Source organism: Corvus hawaiiensis, chromosome 9, assembly GCF_020740725.1.
Source record: "Corvus hawaiiensis isolate bCorHaw1 chromosome 9, bCorHaw1.pri.cur, whole genome shotgun sequence".
NCBI classification, from domain to species: domain Eukaryota; kingdom Metazoa; phylum Chordata; class Aves; order Passeriformes; family Corvidae; genus Corvus; species Corvus hawaiiensis.
The window spans coordinates 7,954,055-7,978,455 of record NC_063221.1 but is presented as its reverse complement, the minus strand read 5'-3'; the positions used below and the strand labels follow the sequence as shown (position 1 = coordinate 7,978,455).

The 24,401-nt window shown below is 38.4% G+C and overlaps 1 protein-coding gene across 10 annotated transcripts in view; it reads right to left on the bottom strand.

The window, feature by feature from the left end:
- DNM3 (dynamin 3) overlaps positions 1–24,401 on the bottom strand; it is a 175,289-nt gene that overhangs the window by 134,524 nt on the left and 16,364 nt on the right. For all 10 annotated transcript variants that reach the window (XM_048312222.1, XM_048312228.1, XM_048312230.1 and 7 more), the window contains exons 2-12: positions 24,118–24,191; positions 14,395–14,544; positions 12,588–12,791; positions 11,924–12,022; positions 10,920–11,080; positions 9,101–9,243; positions 7,153–7,288; positions 6,173–6,240; positions 5,233–5,371; positions 4,095–4,181; positions 2,050–2,120 (exon numbers count right to left, since the gene is read on the bottom strand). In XM_048312222.1, the coding sequence (XP_048168179.1) occupies positions 2,050–2,120; positions 4,095–4,181; positions 5,233–5,371; positions 6,173–6,240; positions 7,153–7,288; positions 9,101–9,243; positions 10,920–11,080; positions 11,924–12,022; positions 12,588–12,791; positions 14,395–14,544; positions 24,118–24,191 (1,332 nt within the window). The remainder of the gene's footprint in view (positions 1–2,049; positions 2,121–4,094; positions 4,182–5,232; positions 5,372–6,172; positions 6,241–7,152; positions 7,289–9,100; positions 9,244–10,919; positions 11,081–11,923; positions 12,023–12,587; positions 12,792–14,394; positions 14,545–24,117; positions 24,192–24,401) is intronic.

The following is a 24,401-nucleotide window of genomic DNA, read 5'->3' as shown; positions in this document are numbered from 1 at the left end:
AGAATTTTGCCATTTGTTCTGCCAAATGAGACAAACATCAGTATTCTAAGATTTTGCAATTTTATAACTATGTAAATCTGTTCTAAATATTGGCATTGTTAAATCTCTCTCAAGACAAATCACATTGCACTGTACCTGCCTCAGGTCCTGCAGTGCTGCAGGGTAGTTCGTAATGTCTTGTGCTCTCATTCTTATGACAAAGGTTCACAGGACTTACACTGTTAAAACACTGCAGCCACATGAGACAAGGGGCTAGAAGGCTCAGCAAAGGAAAGGAAACACCAGGGAATCTGGGGAATCTATAGGCCAGGATGTTTAGATACTGCAGAAGCCCCTATGCTACCCAACTTATCTCATTTTCCAGTTCTAACATAACTGCTATAACAATAATACACTTATAGCTTCAAATTAGTATTTTCTCCTGTTTGTCTCATAAGTGAATATATTTTAAATTCTTCTTTGCTATCCAAATTTTCTCTTTCAGTTGAGCAGATAAGGATACTTTCCTTCCCATCTGTTCCAACCTAGAGAAACCCTTGCTTAAACTTACAGTGAACTTAAGCCAAGAGTCACTTGTTATCTGCTTATGCCTCATACACAGCACTTGGGGGTTTCTAGATCTCAGCTGGAAAAAGAGGAAGCAGCTTTCCCACGAAATTGAGCCCAGGCATTGCAAAGACACAGCAGCAAGGAGCATGGAGGCTGCAGGAGCAGCATCCATGAGGGGAATTTTTCCAGGGGAGAAACATAATGAAATAGCTACAGATACACCTAGAACTCCAGAACCCAATATTATAAAATATTCAAAGTTACAACTTGACACAAGGAAAAGTCTTTTCACAGTGAGATGAGGCAAGCATTGGAACGGGCTAGCATAGAAAGGCTGGAGAATCTCTAACTTTGGGAATTCTCCAGATCTGATTGGAAAAAATCCTGAGTAACCTGGTCTGAACTCAGCATGGACCCTCCTCTGAGCGGGAGGTGGGACTATGTGACTTCCCAAGGTCACAAAACACGCCATGAATATACATGGCGTGTTTTTAGGAGCCTTTTTCCTGTCAGAAAAGGATGAAGAGTAGTAAATAGCAGGCAGGTTGTTATCTTGACCTCTAGAAGGCCAGCTACCATTCCTACCACATCCTGTCATTTGTCAAGAGAACTGATAATGATATCTAGGACCTGCAAACAATTCTAGAGAAAGTTGCTCAAACCAAACATATAAACAGTGCCTGACTTTGCCTTCTCCCCCCTCACCTTACTGAACTCCAAGTTTTAAACCTTCAGGGCACACTGCCAAAGATGTGGACCTTCCTTCATAGTGCTACCTAGAATTGGCAAGAGTCAAATACATACTGTGGTGCCACAATTTGTTGCTAGCATCTCACATGGCCAATCACATGTTGTGATTCCAACCACTGCTATGGCAAATATGGCATGAATATGTCTGAAGGAACATTTATTTTTCAAAGAGTGAAGACATCTTCAATGTTTTTACTAGTGTCAAAACGTTGGTATGAAGTCCCTGAGGCACAAATTGCTGGAAACAGAAAGAACATTCTGGAAAATATTCTCACAGCCTTTTCAATTAAGCGAGGAGAACGTCAAACCGGGCCCTGCAGGGCATTCTGCTACTATTATTCTCTGCAGCCAAACAGCAGGCACACTTAAAATTCAGTGACATCCATTATTCTGAGCAACACTGTTTCACACGGAATCACAGCTGCCAAAGTACGCATTAATAACAATGTGGAAAGACCACCAATACCCATTTCTGTGATCCTGAAATACGTGTGATTCCAGACCAAGACATAAGCTCCGGCTTCAGTGAAACCAGCCTTGTGAACTGGGTGAAGGCTCTCCTGCAACTGGGACAGAGTTCAACATTGTGGATATTGAGAAAGAGCATGGTCCTGCATGTTTGGGACTCTGCAACTTGCATCTTCACTGTCACACTTCAGGACTTGTGCTCTGTACGTAACAAAAAAAAAGCCAAGCATATAAACACAAAAGCCTGGCAGTGTCTTTATAACACATTCTCCATACACTTACTTTGCAAAGCCAATGAAGTCTTCATGGTTGGTGTTGATATAAGAAACCTGGATATCAATGAGCAGCAGCATCTATTATGGGAGACAGGAGAGCAAAAATGGGTACAGTGGAAGAGAGAGATTGAAGAAAAGGAGGGGGGGACAAACCAGAACTCTTGAGTTCTCTGCATTACCGAATATTATTTTCATAATTGTTCAAGCCAAAACCAGTATTTTCTAAATTCCACCACTTCTGTTTCTGCGCTTGTTTAATAAGCTAGACTACAGAAGTCCTACTCCCTCTTCCTACTTTTTTTCCTAACAGACCTCATTTTTCACTCTCTTGGCCCTTGTCCATTCCATTAAGATCAATCATACACGGGGAGAGAGAATTTTAATAATTATATAACATAGATTCCAGCTCTGCATTTTGCAAGTTAAGCAAAATTCTGTCTATCTGGAGCATTCCAAACAAGCCAGCAAGGAACCTAAATCTTAAACCTAAAATCCAGGTACGCTTTCTTATGTACCACATAAAGAAGTGAGAATTAATCCAGTCCTGGCCCAGAAAATGTCCAGTCCAGGTACCAGACAGCCATTCTGGTGTGTGCACATCTGGATTGAGAGATGGGCTATCAACAAAATAACAGAATGGTTTCTGTACTTATCACTTGTCAGTCCTTCAGTAGCCCACAGAGAATCTGATTCAACCTTGACAATCTAACTCAGAAAAGAACTTGCTAAGATATTAGCAAAAATTCCCTCCCACCCTTACACAGGCTCTGGAATATGCATGAGATTGCATTTCACCCCTATCTTTTCAGACTTTCATTTATCAGAGGGAGGAAAAAAGGAACCTATTGTTACCAAATTTAATCTCTTAAATGTTACCATTTAATCTCTTCAACCTTATTTCTGCACAGTTCCTCAAATATAGCATCACTCCTAAGTTCTTCACAATTTCCAGAAGGTATTAGATGCCTTACTTAGACTCAAATCCCCACTATTTTTTTGCTCCATTTCTTACCTCTGAAAATATTCTCACTAATGTTTTGATTTATTAAGGACAACTGCTAACAGCATAAATAATGATGTGAATGTGACAATAACCTATTTGGTCAATATTTGGCATTTACAAAAAGCCCTTATTTTGTTCTTTGTTCTGAGAAATAGTCAGGTATGTGCATACAATGAAGAACAGGAAAATAAAACTCAATTATCCTAAACAACTTGTATTTTCTCCAAAATTTTGAGATAATAGTGTTCTAACTAGAACTCCCTGTGAGTACAAGCCCAGCTAATAATTTGTTGTTGTTGTTAAATTATTTTTATGACTACATTTGCTGTAGAGATTAAAGCAGCAGATGTGCTGCACAGCTCCTTAACTTGCACAGGGACAGGACTAGAGAGTCAGGAGTCCAGAACAGCTTAGGAGCTCTGCCGAGCTATTCTTCCCCAAATATTTCTATTGTCACACTCTGCACTCTCCAGACAATAATTCCTGGTTTCACTTCCAGTGGATTTCTCACATGTAATCTAAGACTTGCAGTTTCCTGGATTTGGAATGTTTAGCTGGGTGATGAATGCTTTAACCAAGTTTCTCTGAATTTTTACTTGTTTTTTAGCTTTTTTTGAACTTAAAGGAAAGCTTGTCACTCCCTCAAGGGTCCCAGTACAATTGTTTGCGAGCCTCACTGTAACTAGCATGAGGGGTGGCTGCATGGGATGGGTATGTTAAAAACACCTGGAAAAAAAGTAGAAATAAGCTATTCCTGTGTGCATTTGTTTAATCAGAAATTGATTTCCCACAAACAGCCCTAGTGACACAGCTAAGAAGTTGGCACACTGGCACAGGAACAAGCTAACACTATAAGCCACTACTTAACCTTTCTGTAACAATTCTAGTCTCTCTAAAAGCTCAATGTTAAAGAAGCAATTTTTCTTCCTCTCTAAAATGTGCAGCCTATTTAAAACAAAAATCCTCCACTGTCCTACTGCACTTTGTATGTAAGAACTATTCTCCCTCACACACTTCCCCAAACTGTCCCACCTCCTATTAATTCTCACCTGATCCTTGGTCTTCTCTTCTCTTTCACGAATGTAGCCAGCAACAATTCTTTCTGTTTCCTCACACAACCTTGGATATGTTGCCAACTGAAACACAAAATTAATAGAAATTTACACCTGCAGAGGGGCTTCAGTGGAATACAAACAAGGGAGCCTCCAGCTTTCCTCTTTGGGAGAAAGCAAATATTACAAATGCTTGGGACTAAAAGTTAACCACACTGCAAAGCAAGCCTTACTTGCTGTTATTCAGAGAGACTGCCGAGACCTAAACCCTTGGATTGTTGCTGTTCTTTTCCTCCAGGGAACACTGAGGAAAAGATAATTTGGACATATGAAACAGAGTCTATCAGGGGTGAGGTTTCTCTCTCTTCTGTGCCTAATTCCAGAGTGGTGTTCTAAAGGATTTCCAAATTTCTTGTTCTTTAAAGGCTCCACCTTGTGGCAACATCTTTACATAACAATATTGAAACAGCAAAATATAATGGCAAATTTGGCCAATACCACTGGGAAGAGCATCTGCACAGTTAATTCAAGTGACATATCTTCCAGACTTTGACAAAAGTGAAAAAACCCTGGAAATTCTGCTGAAAATATACCAGAGAATCTGCTTCTCTATGTTCTTTGTCTTCCCTGTTTTAAGAAATATCTCCTTTACCCGATCATTGGTATAAAAAAAAATTTGCTTTTTTCAGAAAAAATGAAAAGGATGCAAGAGAATATTTCTCAACAACCTCATCATATCTGTTCTCACATCCCAGAACCACTCCTGTACTTACTATTATGGGGTACCCTGCACAGGGATGGTGGGACCGGCAGATGTACAGGTGGGACAGCAAAAGCAGCCAGTCAGCTAAGAAGTGAAAATATAGTTTTAAGGATGAAACTGAGGGCATCTCTTGACTCAAAAACACCTCTCATCATAAGAATCAAAACAAGGAAATCAAAAAAATGAACTTGTCCAACATATCATTGTTTGGAGAGCTCTGCAGAAGTTTTAATTACTTGAGGGAGTCCTACTCTCTCTGTCAAGTGACTGGATCAGAAATCTCTTGTAACACCACAAAATGCAAGACAGGCTTTATATTATATACTGTACCATTACATTTTACTTACGTTACCAGATCTATGTGCAAGCTACCTTTTTAGTGCACTTCTTGACAGTGTTGATTAACTCTTGCATCACCAGATCCACACTTTTTAAGCAAGGTCCTTTCAGCTTAACTATCTGTTTTTTAACAATGGCTTCAAACGCCATATCTGGAGTGAACAAACCTGTTCTGTGGACATAAAAGAATATGTAAGACAGTAATAAAAACATTAGGCAAGGAAGATTTTTTTTACTAAATTGCCCAGATCTTCATTTTCAGAGGTGAGCAGTAACAATCCCTACACAAACAGACTTCCACAGAACTTAATTTGCTTCTTTCTCAAAGAAAGTGTCACTCTGAATAAGAATATACAAGTAGAAACATGCTTGAAAGATGAAACTACTTCAAGAGGACTGCAAGAACTCTAAGGAGTACTGCTATAATGCTGTAAAGCCTCATCAGCAGTGCATCAAACCTTAGGGATGAGTGGCAGCTGCAGCACCCCATGAACAATCACTTGCATAGCAAATCCATAAGAATCCTGTGGCTGCACTTCTCACTCACACCAGAAAATGAGGTTCTGTTACTCAGAGTCCGACATGGAATTTCACAGTTGGTCACCGCAGAGTAAATGAATCTACAGACAGCTACCCCACAGAACCAGTTCTAAACAAACTAAGGCCTCGCTTCTCTTTCAACACTGTTCTCCAAGGTCTACCTTGGCTGATAAATTATATTAAAAAAATCAAACTATAAAAGCACGCCCAAAATCAGTTCACTATGATAAATCAAGACCTCTCCAGCAATCAGGCAAGGAAAGTTCAAATACTGCGCCATGGCTACCAGTGTCAACCACCTGAGAATTTACTAATCAAGTAACACAAGAAATATTTCCCAAAACACTGAGAACAACAAAGCTTGTAAGCAATGCTTTGGAAAGATATTCCACATGTATAATGTGACCAGGCAGGAAAACATGGGAGTACTTGCCTGATACCGTGTATGTTCTTGATGGCATAACTTATCTCTCTCCGCAGTTCCTTCTCGTTGAATTCCATCTAGAGGAGTAGCAACACACAAGAGCATATTAGGGAAAGTTTTTAACAAAACATAAAATATCACCCCTCCATATATAACCATAAGACAAGCAAGTTCATCTGTTAAAATAGTCATTTCTAATTACACTAAACAATGCATAAGTACTTTAAAATGTTTTAACACTAAGGCTACAGGCAGCAGCAAATATTGTTGAAAATCACACACTCTTCCATTCCAGATACATCAACAGCATTTTGAAGAGTTGACAGAGTAAGCCAGAAACAGGATTTGGAAGACCCCACTTTTTTTTTTTTTTTTAAAGCCTGGTTTCTTAAAGTGGTGTAACTTCTGTGATTATGATCTGTTTATCCTCCCCTTCCCATTCTACAGTTTTCAACTAAATTTAAAAGAGGAATTGTCTCAATTATGAAGTTATAAAGCTTTTCTTTAAGCTTCTTGAAAGCCAACTAGCTGGAAGAGAAGTCAGTGTTGTCACAAATGAAATGGTCATTACCTAAGTCAAACCATCATAGAATGATTTGGGTTGGAAGGGATCTAAAGGGCTATTTTCCATAACTCTCATTTTAATAGATATCAGCTACTTGAACACAAGTCAAATTTACCAACTGTAACTGTTTGCCTGCCCCATTTAACCAGAAGATGCCATTTGTGATAAAACAATATAAGAGCACAGAAAATAGTATGAACTAGGACTATAATTATATTGTAATTCTAGTATTTTAGAATTCTTAGCATGTCTCAGTATCCAATCCTAGAAATTAAGCCAAATGTCTCAATTATAACTTCATATAATTTCTTCCACAGTTAAAAGCATGTTCTTTCAATCAAATATTTTCTTGGCTACACTACTACCAGTATGAACATAAGGATACATAAATAAAACAAAGCACATCAGCAAGATGGATAAATACCTTCACGAGTTCAAAGGGAAAACGTTCATGGAAAATACGATTGATTTTGGCACCTCCTGAAAGTTCTAGTGTATCAACTTGATCTCCTGATCCTTCAATTCTTTTTTCAAAGTCCACTGAAAACTGTTGTACCATCCTAAATTTCAAAGGAGGGGAGGAAAGAAAAAAAATCAAACAAAACCCACAACAATTTAAGCATATTAACTACCGACTCTTATTTCAGTACTATGCAACTAGTACGGCCTATTAAAACATACTTAGCAACTGCCAAAAGTATCTGTAACAACTGATTCAGGCAAGCTGCCAATCCATAGAATCTATACCCACACTGATCCCCCTGTATCCCTACTGTCTTGCAGGACACAGTACAGTCTAATAGCATAATGTGAATCAAACTACTAAGCTGATCCAGTGCTGGAAAATTCAGAAGAGATTGTTAAAGAACTTATTTTCCCCATACCAAAAAGCAAGCCCAAGAACCAGTAGTAACATGGTGATGTGTCACTACCACAAGCTCCAGCTTACTCGGCTATGCTTTGACTTCTGCAGCAGGAGCATTCAGAAAAACACACAGGAGAGTTCTTCCAGTCACGGAAAAGTCAAAGGCGATGTCCCTCTGTTTTTGCAACCAAAACATCTGGAGTAAAGTCACGAGGAACTGTCTACTCTTTTGGACACAGTTGTTACAAAAATAAGGGGTGAATCAGAGTCTTCATCTGGCTCAAGAAAGCCTCTCTAGTTCAGCTGATTATTTTCTGTTCTGAATTCCAAAGTTTTAATTAGAGAATGAATCCTGTCCCCATTATCACAATTCAGTGCTATTACCATCTATCCCAGAGAACTGAGTGCTAAAAACCTCTGAAATCAGATAGAGTAGGAACATGACGAAAGTCATATAAGAGAGAAGAGCTAGGTACATTTTACACCTCCTCCTTCTTCCTTCACATGCCTCCTCCTTTCTAAGAGGTAAATTTTATTTGAATATAAACACAAGCGGCTGCAGACAGCTACAATTGAAGAAAAAAAGCATGGGAGAGTGAAAGTGGCAGATCTTTCAGGTGAAAAGATAGGCAGTACTGAGTATCCAGCATCCCTGGAAATAGGCCAAGGAAGGAAGCAGCATGAAGCAAAGCAGCAGGTGGTAACAGGTGTTCAATCCACAACATCAGCATTGTCCTTTTTCCCTGGTGCTGAATCCACAATCAAGACAGGACTGAGATTCCACTTCCACATGACTCCAAGTCAGATGAACAGTCATCTCTGTTCCATCAGTGTTATCAAAGTCTCATCAGACAGACTTGTTTTGTGGATGAGACCCAAACCAGACAGTGACTTCAGCAGTGAAAAAGCTTTCTAGTTCAGAACTGATGATGATAATCCCTAAGAATTTGCCTCACTGCTTTCTGAAAGCACACAAACTTTTACTGACAACTCTTGCAGCAAAGGTCTCTAGGTCTTAGGTGCACAGAACATGAAGGACAACCATCTCTGATTAATTTTGATCTTGCCATCTCTCAGTTCTTTTGGACAGCCAAGTTTTTATACTAGAAAAAGAAGCATTCTTTATTCTTCTTCCAGCCTCCTCATCTTACACACTTCCAATACAATGTCTCTCCTTTGCTTGAGGTCATCTTTTTGGCAGACAGAAGAACGTGTCTATACAATCAGAAGCAGTTTTTTAACTTTGATCACCTCTGCTGCCCATCTTTATACCTTTTCCTTGTTCTGCTTTCTGTCTTTTCTAGGATTATTAAAATTAATTTAGGGAAAATTCTGATGAAATTGTAGAATAAAGTGTTCTGGAACATCAAACACAGAATTCTTTGGAGCTTGTGTAAAGGATCCTTAACAATATCCTAATGTTTAAATTTAAACCAATTAGAAAGAAGGAAAAAAAAAAGGCAAAACAAACCCACTCAAAGTGGAAAAGCAGACAAAAGACACTCACTGCAACAGGGCTTTTGTTTTTCTGGTGGGATCTTCTGGTCTGAAGTTTTTGTACACCTCTACTTCATGTTCTATGGAAAGCAGCTGGCTCTGGAGTTTGCTTCTGAAAGCTGGCAGGGTATCCCGAATATGATTGGTAAGTTGCTAAAAAACAAATAAAAGTCTTTTTATACTGTTAAAAAGATGAAAGCAGGAGCACAACCATTTCCTTCTGACTGCCAACCATATCAGCCATGACCTGTGCTAGTTTACCAGTGCAGTTCCTTTTGATCTCTGATGCAATGGAGACTGTTAAAGAACAATACAACATTCCTGGTGCATACACGTTGTAAGGAGGCTTAAAAAATTCCTTCATCCCCTCACTCACTGAGCCCTGCTACTACACACACGTTTAGTTACACCTGAAAAAGTTACACACATTACATGGGTAGTTTGAAATGACCTCTCATCTCTCTGTGCTGATGCCACACTCCCATTTTGCTGCTTTTCCTAAAGGTGCTTCACAATTCCCTATATATTTGCTCAGCACGACAACTCCTTTATGCTACAGCCACAAGGAAAAGGGGGACAAGAAAGAGATTCTGAGCACCCACAGCATGTTTTTACATATATATATGTATTAATGTGTTTGAACAGCACTGTCCATGACTTACCTGTGCCATAAATTTCTCAGGCATTGTACGCATTCCTTAATTAAAACCAAACTGGACTTCTACCACTATGCCCCAAACCCTCTTCCCAACCCCAGTCAGACAAGTTATACATTTAGAATGTCACATGCTAAAATATATGAACTCAATTTTAAAGTTGCTCAGCAGACTGACAGGCACAAAATCAAAAGCTGGAGTTTCCCTGGAGCACCACCTTGTGGATACAAAGAAACTGAAATATTACCTAAAACCACAATAGGTCCCCAATAATCAAAACCAAAACTTATGTACATCTTCCCATATATAACATTCTACACACAGTAAAGCAACAGAAGATCACCAGTTCCTGCTGAAGTAGGTAAATATTCAAAACAGCTGTCAAAAAGTTAATAGCACATAAAGCAGTGCACGTCAGGACAGACAAGACAGTAGAAAGGTATATGCAGCTTGTGCTTCAGTTTCAAAACTAAGACATATAGATTAAACTTTCAAGATATAAAACAAGGCAAAACATTCTAAGCACAGATGAAAATGCAGGATACAAGCAAGTTCTTGCATCCAGATGAAGACTTTGGCTCTGAGGCACAAATGGCATTAGTAGTCTTTTTGAGCGAGACCAGAGCATTCCACAGCCTGGCCGTCACTGTAGCAAAAAAATTAAGCAGACCAGCCAGTTAGTTTTCTACCTTAATCAGTAAGATTTCAGCTGTTTCCAGCTGCTGTCCAAAATGGACAAGGCTAGGCTGACCTGGCCTTTTTCTATTCCAGATGAAAAGCTGCAATTTGACAGTGAGCTAGAAAAAACAGTATCAAGTTTGACTTGTAAGAATGCCAAAACCAGTGGTCAACTGCTAAGTTAAATGTAACAATTGAGGAATAGGATGGTATACTTCCAGGAAGGGAAACAAATCTTATTTTTGATGTTCACATTCAGTATGCTAAAGAACAAGGGAGTGCAGAACTGTCAGTGAAAGTCAGAAACTACAACTCACAGCAAGCTTTTGTACACTACGTGTAATATACAGCTTTGTTTTTACCTTGTGCAAATTAAAAACATTGAAAGCAGGAAAGGGTAAGTGAGGTTCAGTGACCAACTTCATTGTAATTAAGTTTTTATATTGGCCCTATCATTACAAAGCTGCCTTTCACCACAAAGGCTTCAGGTTTTACCTGGTTTAGAACCTTCTGGAGATACGGTGTTCCCATCCGATCTGCCATGTGCCTGTAGGATGGGTGGGAAAGAAAGAATTTCCTTTCTGCTAGAAGAGCTGCCTTTATGTCCTTCTTCCCATCAATGTCTTTCTGGCTTCTGTTTACAACACCAATATACCCTAAAAAAGACAAAACCAATAGGTAAATCAATGCAGTTATTGTCTGAACTACTGAATTAATCTTAAATGGAACTAGACAACCTCAGCTCAAACAAAACTTTCCAATTTAGGCATTTCAGATCATGTTTATAAGTAGCATAGTAACCTTAACACTGTCTAAATTGTTCATTCTGTTTATATGTAACAGATTTCCTTTTAAATCACCAATTCAAATAGAAGAACATCTGAAACTCTGGTGAACCCCAAAGAAACCAAACACAAACAAACAAAAATCAAAAATAAAATTGAAATACACACACAGGTCTACAGAGATAAATGATATGATATTAACAAAATACAAAAAAAAATTTCTTCTCATTTGCTGGACCAACATGCTCCATGGGAGGAGATGGTAGTCTCATCAATAAATTATACCTAGAATCAAAATTCTTGATATTATTAACAGAATGAGCAACTGTGGCAGTAGCTGCCAGAACATGGAAAATTTCTGGGAAGGATCAAAACTTGTTTTAGAGTGAGATTACCAAAACTCTGGTGCTTCTGTCAGATGCAAAGGAAGAAAAACATTCTTTTGTTACAAGGAATCTGGCAGAGAAGAAAAAAACTGGCTAATGATGTGTGCTGACATTACACCGCATATTCCAGAGGAAGCAAGAATTTTCCAGGTCCAGAAAGGGTATTTTTAGTATAGCCACCTTTATGTTTGCTAAATAGATAACTATAAAAGCAAGGAACACATCAAGTCCAGCATAACCTCTGATTCATCTCCCGGACTACCAAACACCACCCCTATCCAAACCACTTTATGCACTGCAAAGAATAAAGGCAACTGAACATTCTCACCTCTACGAAGAGGGAGTAGTTTGTTTTCTAGAACTTCTCTTGCATCTGTTCCTTCATCCATCAGATCCAATTTTGTGATCACACCAATGGTCCTAAGGCCTGACCGGGGTGGAGGCAGGAGGAAAAAGTTATTAAGAATCATTCAGATTCAGAAGAACAATTACATCTTACAATTATATAGTAACATATCTGTGCCTTTCTCAAAGCTTGTATCACACAGTAACAGCTACAACTCAAAGTATGATATATCTGGAAAAGAGGAGAACATAATTGCCAGTGCTGAAATGTGTTCCTCAAAACTCCTTGACAAGGCTCAGCATCCCTACAATATGACTGTATAAAATTTACAATGTAAGTATCCAGAAATCCCATCAGCACCATCCCCTATTTTTCCCAGTACTACAAAAATTCCTAGATAAGCACTGCTGCACTTGCTCATAAGAGATAGTGACAAAACTTCTAAAATGCATTTACAGCAACATTACCCAAACAATACTGAGCTAATGAAGAGGTATATTGTGATGTTGAAGATCGTATGAAAATGTAACTACACATCTATACTACATATTATAAATTACAAGATTTCCCACAAGAGTTGGTCTATTACTTCCAATTATGTTATTACACTTGAGAACAAAAAGTCGTAACATTCAGTTGTGCTTACCCTGAGGGTCCACTTCCTTTGCCAGCTTCAGGGCATCTGAGTTGGCCAGGTCAGTGTTAGCTGGAGTCACAGCCAGTATCAGGCAGTTCTCTCGAGAGATGAACTGCATTATCATGTCTCTGATCTGCTGCTCAATATCTGGAGGCTGATCCCCTACTGGCACTTTAGTGATTCCCGGCAAATCAATAAGAGTCAGGCTTAAGACTACATGGACAACACGGATCATAAAACTGGTTAGCACGCCAGACACGACAAAGAAGTCTACACATCTACAGCCGCAGACAAGTCTTAGTCACATAAAACCTCACATAACTACCTTTATAGGCAGATAAATATGCCAACAGTTGTCAACAGTTCAAACAAAATGCCTGACAATCTGAAAAGAACCCTTGTTTCCCCATGGTGTTTCATCTCTGGATTTATTAGTACTATTTAATACTTGAAATATTGCAACTGGTATAAAATAATACTTATACCAAATATCCTTGAGGCCTCTAAGACAAATGAACACTGCTTTCTGAGCTCTGTCTAACAACAGGAGCACAGGCAACACATCACTCTCACTGCATCCTTCAAATAAACCAACGCAGTTGTTTGGAATTTTTTTTTTAATATAGTGTTTCTCTGACCATGTTTTCAACCATGTCTCCAATCAGGAAATTCCCAAAAAACAATCAATAGCTAGCTTAACTTATATAGCAAAACTGTTGTTAAGGGGCTCAGGGATATGTTTTTGGTTTGGGGTTTTTCAGTTTGGTTGTTTTGGTTTTTTTTTTATCTGTAACATCTTCAGAAAAGTCAGAAAGATGAAAAAACTAATCCATTATGAACACCCAATTTGGTCTGGTATGATTTCCCCAGTAAAGGCCACAGTGCCAGCTAGAGGCATCCTGGCTTAGGGTATGCATCCGGCTACTGGGGTAACAGGGCATCCTTTAGACAAATGAGAAAAATTCAGTATCTAGAAAGGAAATACCAGAAGTATATTTGGAGTCTGGTTAATATAAACAACAGTGGCTGAACTAAAAGACTGACCCTAATCAAACAAAGCAAGAGCAATAGGTAGGAAACTTTCACTTTCTCCTGGAGTCAGCATGTTCAACAAACAAGCTCTGAGGCAGGGGATTTAGTGGAGCTTCTCTGTAGCTAGAAAAATCAAGTGCTTCAGCCAAACATATCACTTTTGTCCTACATCAAAGACAGATTCAATGGAAAACATTTTCTCTAGATTGTCTTCATTAAACTGGGCAGATGGCAACCAGAGGAACCAACTTTGATATATACAGGGGGCCTTCAACATAAAGCAACTTCAAACACTATTATTGTCTGACTATATTTTTAGTGACAGCAAGCAATAAATCTCCAGTAAGGCAGGGAGACAGAGTGACTTTCTGGATCAGGGAATTCCTCTGGAGGGTGGCAAAAAGAAGTTTTGTTACTAAGTGCTACTACTGGTCTTTACTAATGAGCTACTATCTAATGGTGAATGTAGTGGGTGAGAGATTGCCTCCATCCTGATGCAGGGTGAGAATATTTTCAAATCAAGAGAATACTGAATGGGGCAGAGAGTCTGTGTTCTGCCCAGCTCTCATGGCAACAGCTCTCCACCATAGAGTGATTTCTTCCAACAGGAGAATTTGAGGATTCTTCTAGACACACATCCACTTTTGCTTCAACTCAGCCTCAAACCTTTTCCAGCCCAGAAGATCAGGCAATAAGAACAGATACAAAAGGTGATAGCTTACACAGACAGAGCTACGTAATGTGTTTATATGACATAAACGTAAAGTAGAATGATTTTACCTACCATGTGGAGAATATATTCTTAAATTAATAGGAACTGAAGAAATGCCTTTGTTCATTCCTGTTACTCTGTCTGTTTCTACTTCAATTTCCTGACGAACTTCATCAAAATCAGTAAATTTCTTCCCTTTGCAGTGTAGAAATTCAGCATACTCTGTCAAGAATATCAATAACAACTCTGTATTTCACAGGTTTATTGACTTGAACACCAACTTTCAAGCCCCCAGCGTTTTTCAGATGTGTGGGCACAGAAGTACATCATCATGGCTATCAGGAAAGCATTATTATGATTGCACATATGAAAACCAGCCCTCAACAAGAAAGGCTCAGTTATAAAGTCAAGTTGACTGGATGATTTACAGCTCTTATCTTTAGCACATCATCTTCTGGAACAACGTGAAAGATTCAATTAGATGCCATTTACAGTAATAGAATAAGGAACAGATTAAGAATGACATTCTGTGTTTTCATCTGGTCTCATTTGCCTGTAATATATCACTAAATAAAAAAGTAATTCAAATTCTGTACCATGAAAGATTTTTAGCATTTGCTTCAAAAAATAACAGCCCATGTTACACATGAATTTAGTAAAGGAATTTTGCAAATTTTTGCAAGTTCATAATGAAAATAAAATCACTTAAAAACACACTAATGTTTTTAACACAACTTCTCATTTCCTAAAAGTCTCCTGTAGTCTAAATATAAATCACGTTTGCAAGTGTCTATAGAAATAGCTGTGATTTTGCTGAAATGGGAGAACACAACTAATTCCCAAGTCTTCAATACCATACAAATTGTGTTTAACTTAGAAGAACACTGACCAGGAATCAGACACAGATAACTTGCTAGACCCAAAGAACTTGACACTAAGTCCCTGTTTTGACTATTGAATCCAAATACTGATACTAATTATTCCAACCTTTTGGTTGCCTGCATAACCAAAAGCACATTCCAGGATTTTAAAACTGGAGTTTCTTCCTTCAAAGCAGAATACAAAAATTTGTCTACGTAGTGAGGCTGCAATCAGAAATAATGACATAAATAGTAATTACAGACACCAGCTCATATCCTGTCCCCAGCAGGTCTAAGCAGTAGGACTGGAGAAAGGCTGAAAAGAGCTGTGCATGTTCCCGTTTATTTCATCCTGCAATCAAGGTTTGATCTCAAAGTTCCCTTTAGATGCTTCTTTCCCAGAAAATGGTAACAAGCCCACGAAAACCAGTTCAAAGAGCTTGCTTGGTACTCTCAAGAACAGCAGCTAAGAACACCAGACCTGAGAATATGGATTAAAAGAGGACCTTATGTGTCAGTACTGAAGCCTGTTCCCCAGAAGTCACTTTATTACTATTACTGACAGAGTTGTTACAATCAAACAAACAAACAAATTACAATAGTTAAAGCAAACTGACAGTCAAAAAAGGACAGAAGGGAGGTGAAAACATCAAATACCCACCTGTCTGTGCTACAATACCATAATCCCTCCAGATTCAAAAAGGAGAAGGAACAGAGAAACTCACCCTTTGTTAAGACAAAAATACATCACTTATTTTAAAAACAAGAGAGCACCAAACAACCACCTTCTTTTATATCCTTTTTTTAGCTCCAACAGCAAAATGACAATGAATAGGAGCTTTGTTTCATTGTCCACTGTTTATTAAAAAAACCCCCAGGGAATATTCAAATATTTCAAAAAGAAAAATAATATGGTGCACAAAATAAAACATCTCAGTTGAGAATTTACATTTGTAAAATTTGTCATCTCAAGGTTGGAAAATAGCTACCTAATAAAAAAAGAGCTGACAAGTAGTTCATATTTTGTCCCCCTTCTTTATGCACTGCTCCTGGCACAAAACACACTGTATTCTTCTTAGTTGTTTTGGGTTTTCTTCCAGTGGTTCATCAGATTTTCTCAGAAAATTATTTCTAAATTCAGTAATTAATAGTTGGTGCCCAGCTGTAATCAGTTGACTGACTCAGCTGGTAGCCAAGGAAGCTTTTCTCTTTGTCCCACTTCACAGCCAGTAACAGAGTCACTATCTGACATAGCTTCAAAGTAATCCAAATAAAAATATTTGCTACTTTTTAGCTGAGTTAATATTATCTAAACTCCTTGATCTGTGGTGCCAGTAGTGCTGAAGGAATAAACTCCACAGTGGTTCATAACCTGTGGTGCCACACGCAGCCTACGGAATAAGAATTCCAATGGACAAGCAGCACTTTGTTCTGCTCCTTTCAGCCCTCAGTCTGTCCTTGGCAATGATGCATTCAGCCAGACTGGATAAGCACATGCTTTAATGCAATCTTCACTTTCCAGCTTTCATACACAGAAGAATACTAAGAAAACATTTTATTTATGTTTTTGTGGGAATGGACACAAAGCCAGACAAGAAAAAGTGATCCTGCCTGATGTCTAGCTTTCAGACATGTATTTTTTGTACAAAACTGAAGTTACATTAAGAGAAAGAACAATTAGATACATAATTAAAAGTCTTTGCATGTAAAATACCTCTTTTTTTTCTCCAGACTCATTAAAAGTACCTTGGATAACATAGAATGAAAAGGCTACCATAGCATAGCTCCTTCAGTGCATCCACAAGTGATTAATTATCTCTTCGGTTCTGATTAAATTAGACAAATCATACAAACAAGTGATATGAGATCACATCTTTTAAAATGCTCCTTATTTTTCCTGTCAATTATATCTCCCTATGCCTTTATGATTTAATCTAGCACAATGTTATATTGTTATTAGAAAAAAACAGCCTCTGCTGTTCTCAAACCTTTGAAATCATATAAACATCTGAGATATTTCATAAATTTGTCTCTAAGCTAAAGACAGCCAAGTGACAAGGATCAGCGCTTAGAAATGCGTAAGGGATGTTTTGGAAAACATCCTTGATCTGCATCAGGCTGAGCCCAAGACCTTACAAAACCCAAAGACTTTACCCTGTACAGAATAATGTGTTACTAGAGGTCAGGAATTCACCAAGATCAAGACCTGGATTCAGAACTGCTCCCAAACTGATTTCAAGCAGAGTTGCTTCAAGTTGGTGGCAGTAGCCAGTCTAGAATACTCAAAAGAGGTTGAAAGTGTTCCAAAAAGGTGGCTCATTAAATTGTAGGCCTATAGCAAACATTTTAAACATATGCAGCACAGGAGGAATACCTGCTATTACTGCATCTTCTACCTGCCAGCCCCTTAGGGAGATGTCACTCAAGCAACAACAGTCTTTTTACCTTCAACGAAGCATCTCACAAAGCCGCAGAACTCTTTCCAAAAGAGTGATTTCAAGAGGGTGTTTTAAAAACATGCAAATAAACATCATCAGCCAAAGTACTTCACCTTTTCTTTGATGATGGACAGCTTTTTCTGAACAAAGTAAATGCAGTTAAGTGAATCTGGACCATAGCAAATCATTCAATGGTGCTTCCTTAAAAAGAGAGGAAGTATCAAAAGCCCATGTTGTCCTACTCAATCTACAAGCCCTCTCTACTTTGCCATTTCTGTAGCTTTGCTAACAAGCTGAAGATGAAATACTCAAAACTGAGGTATTCCACTTCTAACCTTGAAGAAGAAAGGCTACAAGACATACCTTGGTATTTCCTGAAGACAAAACAGAAAATCCCGACAATGCAGAGAATTGCAAAAATATCATAGCAGAAGATATTAAACATGGAAAACAGTGCAGATCTGATGAAAGTGACTACCATAGAATATCAGGTCATGGTCTTAGGAGCCAGTGAAATGGTTCATTTAGAAGGGTAATCACTCATACCAGAAGAGGAAAAGCATTCTTTTGGATGCAATAATCTTCTATAAAAGTGTTTGTTTGTAGAAGAAATTTCTCTCTGTTTTTTCAACCTTTTCCTATGGATGATGCTTTCAGTAGTTCCAATCCTTCAAAAGCCCTCTTCCAGGCATTTTTCCTAAATTTACAGAGGCAGAGCTCTCACCAGAGCTCTCTCCTTCCCAGGACTGAGAAAAAGCAGAACAACCTTGTAAGATGGCATTTCTGTGATGCATCTTGTACGATGTTTACTTCTGTATTTTACAACAGCACAATATCAATGAACCATGCTCTGTCAGATATTCACTGTGGGCACCAGGTCCTTTTCTGAAAGCCAACTGTCTCCTCAAATACCAGCCTTTCAGTATAGAAAAAAACCCATAACCCAGCTGAAGAAATTCAGCTTTGGGAATATTTCTTTTATTTTGCAAGCAATTTGAATTGCAATTTTGCCCTCCAGTATCTTTCACATTCTCACTTGTATTTGCCAAACACCAGCTTAATAAACACACTGTCATCCTATCAGTAATACAAAATACTGAACATGACCGGAGGGGTGTCCCTTCCAGTCTGTAAACAACTGTGCATCCATCTTACAGGAGTCCTTGCTAAATCATGTTTCCCAAGATTGCTTATGATATTTTAAATAAAAGGAAGATAATATAAAAACCTTTCCTGTACCCAAGATAAGACACCCACCACATCTTAATTTACAGGTCTGCTACCCTGTAATAAAAAAATGTATTGCACTGATGTGAGAGGGTTATTTTCCTTGATGGGTTTGTGTTGGCTGCTGTTCATCTCAAATACCTTTCAGATTGTTAGTCAATAACTACTTACAGATTCCTTTCTCCCAAAAGTGAACTTTGACTGATGCTTCTGTCACTTTCCTTTACTATCTTTATGAAGATGGGCTTATATAGAGCCATTTTCCAATCTTAATGAGGGGATTCCATCTTTCCTAACATCACTGAATATCAATCTGGGATCAAGGAAACAAAAGCATCCAGGCAAAACCACTTGTAAAACCAAGTATTTGTGGGTACCATTAATTTGTCCCAACATGAGCTGAAGTTCATATCCCATTTTGAGGGTCCTGATGGGACAAGTGTCTGAGCCCTCCAAGCCATGCTGCCAGACCTCAGCAGTCCCTGGGGATTAGCTCAGATTACCAGTACAGACAGCAATAATTTGGAGATTTGCAGGTGCAAAGGAACAACTGCACCTTAACACTAAGCTTAAATTCAGGTTTCAAACCAGCAGTACTGTCCCTCTTCCAGGATATCAGTCCTGTTTGGGTGATGAGCCTTTCGTTGTCTCAGGAAGGGGTCACCCATTATTACCAGCTTTTCCCCATGCTGGTGTCACTCTTTAGCTTTGGGGTACGCACCTCAGTAATTTTACTAATCTCTCCAGCATCCCTGTTCATCACCTGAATGAGAGATCCAGGAAATGGCAGTCACTGTCTGCCTTTCCTCTCTGAAAAGTGCCCATTCTCTTCCCTGCTATTGGCACCACGGCATTTTTCTAGATCTTGTCCCTGAAGACCTCCAAATGCCTCCCAGCTGATGAAGTCTCTAAGATCACTTCTGTTAGCTGAAATAACCAGTCTAAATTTATATTTCATTTTCTGTTAGAGGATTGTTTTTGCCACCAGATGGCAACAGAAGATGGCTATGCTTGAGGAATAGTCTTGCAATACATGAAATCTGGATTGAAGCTCAATCATTTCAATAGAAAAGAGCATCTGCAAGACTTCAGAAAAAAACAGAATGTCTTTTGAACCTTATGATTTACTTTCCACTTCGTATTCTAATTAACAGAACTCAAACAAATGTGGGTATTGTACACATGACTCATTCATCTAAAAAATGTCCACCTCAATAATGATTTTCAAAATCTGTTAATCTGTTGAAGCAAGAAGAAAATTTGAAATTCCTCCAAAAAAATCAAAGAGAAAAATAACTCTCGTAGAGCAAGGATATTTAACACAATAATAACAAATAATAGGATTTATGCAGCAGGCAATGTATTTTTAACAAAGAGAAGACCTACTAAAAAAGCTTCACACATTTTTGTTGCCACTGCTGTTCAAAAAAAAGTACTGCCTAATCTCAAAGAATCTAGTCATTATCTCACCTGCACAGGCAGAAGAAGGCACAGCAAGAACAGATTGCCTAAGGTTATACAGAATGTGTGGCAGCAGAAGGAAAAAAATAAACCACACACAAAACCCACAACAAAATGAACAAAAACAAACAAAAAACCAAAAAAAACACCAACCCATCTCTCAAGATCTCAGAAATTTCAAGTTGTTATCTTCCCAAAGCTTACTCAGCAGCACCACTTAAAATATCTATTAACTGCAACAAAAACTAATCTTACTGCTGTATTAGATCAAAAAAACACCAAACTAAGAACCATGCTCAAAGTTGTGAAACCGAAACTTCGAATGTTGAAGAAGTAAGTTTTAATGTAAAAATTAAGGAATACCAGTGCAAAGGAAGAAAAACCCACCACTTCACAAGCTCACTCAAAATTCTCATCCCAGGTCAGCTGTGCACCAACACTTGCATCCTAAAGACACATAGAGAAAAATCCTTCTAAAAGACATAATGCATTCCTGCTCCAGGAAAGCAATCATGAATAAGAAACAGAGAGACAAGCATTCTACACACACACTGGGAACTGCTGAAATACCACAACACTGCAGCATTTTAAACAAATGCTGCCTGGTGAGAAAGCATCCTGGAGCTCCCTGGATCTTACACAGCAGCAGTCAAATACTGAAAGAACCAGCATATTCTTCTGCCTGAATATAGACATCAAAGTCTCACAAAATAAACTGCCCTCACATCCCATGTCTCACCCAGGAAAAGAGCAGGTGGAATTCCTCCCATGCCCATCCTCTGAATAGGCTATCTATCCCAGCTCTCTTGCCCACCTTGTTAAACCTGAAGGTGGCCATCAGGCAGGTTCCCAGCTGACAGCACCCTGCCCACACCTGAGCCTTCTAAAACTCACTAAACTGCACCTTCCCAGGTGGGACTAAATATTCCCTACTCTGACCTCCTTCAGAGACTGGGAACAACAGAGAACAACCCACTGTCCTTCAGAGGACTCAAAATTCTTTTTAACATCCATATTTTGACTTATTCTATGCTACTCGGTATTTCTCACATTATCAAATTCAGAGAAAAATACTCAAAACTATTAAAGACTGACTTGTCGATTGCAATATTGAATTTAAAACTTTGTATTTGCCTTCAATATTTCAGCAGAGTACAGTATCTGCATTGGATGTGGAGTGCAAATGCCATAAAACCATTTAGGAATTGTACTAGTACCACCAAAACATGTCAGTGACTAAAGGAGGTCAACAGGTCACTGCAAAATAGCTTTGTACAAACTACAGAGAACTTTTAAAGTAGGCAAACAAAATTCTAAAAATATATATATGCCACATCTCTCATGAGATACATTTCTTACGATTCAATTGTTTAATGTTACCCCTTGCAGGGGTAACAGCTCTTTACCCAGATGTGTCAGATCTCTCAGATGTTGGAGGGTCCCTGATAACTCCTCACAACCAGTTCCTGCTGCACCCCCTTCCATGCCATGTCCGACCCTAATAATGGATGGTCAAAGCTTTCTCTTTTTGTTCAGTTTGATGTGCACAAATGTCTCCTCTGCTCATTTTCATCCCTTAGTGCAATGACTCAAAGTTAAATGAAGCTTTAACCACCTGTTCTCAGCCAGTTCCAAAATGTTGCTGAAGTATCTTGTAGTCATCTGTACATGCCTGTATAGAAAGTGCCCCCTCTTTCCCAAGAAATACTCCAAGATTAAGAATAGTTACTTTTAAGAGTCAAGCAAAATCCTAGGATTAAAAATTAGTTTTGTTTACTACAGCAACAAGAAGCTGATACAGCCCTCTAATTATTCTGTACCATTTTAGGTAATTATGGGCTTCACAGAAATCAGTCCAGCATCTGCTTCCTGTAAAAGAACACTGTGCTTCTCTAAGGAGTTTTCTTTATTTTCTTTTCTTAAAATTAGTTCACAAAGATAAAGGTGACTTAAAAGATAAAGTTACTTGGAATTTCACCACCAAAAACAACAACAGTGGAACGAAGTTTAAAGAAAGTAACAAAATTAAATTAAAGCATGCATTTTAAGGATCTTGGCATTTAATTCCAAACAAGAAATACACAGCATTTCCCAAAGGGAGAAATACGCCTTGACATCCAGGAAACACACAATTAGGCTGAAGCTCAGTTCTCTGGAATTTTTAAGGTTTTTGTTGTGTTATTTAAGTTATAATGAAGAACGAGCTTTCAGCAGAGAAGGTACCTATATGAAACCTAGAGACCTACCTAAAGCCAATAATACTTCGGGAACATACTAATGAGGAAAATACCAGATAAAGGGAAGCCCTTTCAGTCCCCTTTAACCAAAGGACAATGATGATTTTACAAAAGAGGTCAACACAGACCAGTCAGGGTAAGTTTAGGATGGATGTCCATGAATAAGTATTTAACCACTTGAGGTCAGAGTGTAAGTGCTCACTTACTAACACATCCTCTCAGTTCAGTCATTTTCTTAGGATTGCCAGCCCAAAGCTCAATGCTATTCTTTCTTCTGCTCTTGCATGGTGCCAGAAAAGTCGGATAAAGACTTTCCACAGCTAAGTCTTATTCATGCATTTCTGCATCATCTGTCAGAAGCCAAAAGCCAGATATGCAGAAATGGCAAGTGTTCATTTCTCCAACTAAAACAAACGTTAGTATTTAATAGATATAAAGCACTGTAAGTGTATTACACACTTATACACTAAAGTTTCTAAGCTGAGCATGCAGAAATACTGAACTCTATTCTCTTCTACAGCACAAACACCATGGAAAATTTCATAGAGGCACTGAAAGTATGACTGTGTTTTAAAAGCAATAATTCAGAAAAAACCCTGAAGCCCAGGCAGACTGCAGTCTACCGTCCTGTTGAACAAAGCAAAGACCTTCAGGAAAAAAATATACACAAAAACTTAATTACACGTCACACACAGGGACAGACTACAGTTTCACAGGCAGCTGTAATTTTGTTTCTTCCCCAGTTTCATCATGGTCCATAATTCAAAGACTACTTTTTGGTTTTCAGTGCTGGTTTGGATGTTATTTCATTTCATTTTTACTATTTCAAGCAGAAGTAAACAGCAAACCAGTGATTTTTGTTGCTTACATTGGTTTAGAAGTAGTTTGGAAGTAACAACAATAAAAATTGGAATGATGGTGAACCATAGCTGCTTTTATGTATGCCAGGGAACTGAGCTACACCAGAGCAGTTCAAGTGCTTCATGGAAGAGTAGAGAGTGGTGAATTCTGATAAAAGATCTCAATATATCCCACAGCTTAGTGGTACACCCAAAAATATTTATATTTTTGACCAGACAAATACATAGAAACCTTGTTTTCCCCCAATCCACCTTCTGCTCTACTTAGTGCAATGAGCCCAACCAAAAAAGACAAGTTATGAAAACAGGCTGTGTGGAATCAAATCTGTGTGCACTGGAGCAATAGTTAAAGGTGGAAGTGCAGCAATTTTGATGTGTTAACTAATACAACTGCAAAGCTCATTAAGAAATGAATAAATCAAAGCCAATTTCCAAAGCATATTGCATGTAATGATGTTTCTCCACTGCTTCGAGTCTGATCTTGGATTCAATTCACCACGTGCTCCAGGATTTAGATGTTACCATTTCCCCAGACAGGACAATGAGATGAGTTGGTCCTGAGCATACAGTTTTGAAGCAGCAGGCCTTTGTTGCAGATGGTCTAGTGCCATCTTTCTTCACATTGCTGATGTGTTCTCAGAAAAGTTTTTTCTCCTGCTGAAGTACATCAGCACTTTGTCCAGGCATTGACCCAAAAAGAGGAGGAGATTACCTGTTTTGGCAGTGATGAGTTGCAGGACCAATGGTCGTCTTGTCACAATTCCAGAACCTCGTGGAAGAAAATCCCTAGAAACATTAAAAAAAATAGTTACTAGCCAGAAAGTAATGTGCAGTTACATAAGATATTGGATTAATTTGGAACCTCCTATGCATGAAAATGGAAAGTTGGTGTGGACAGATTTATATCAAATACTCCTATAAAGTAGGGCTGTTAATTTTGGTTCAAGATAGTAGTAGGTCATTACATATTAGACAAATGTGTATTAAAACTAAATT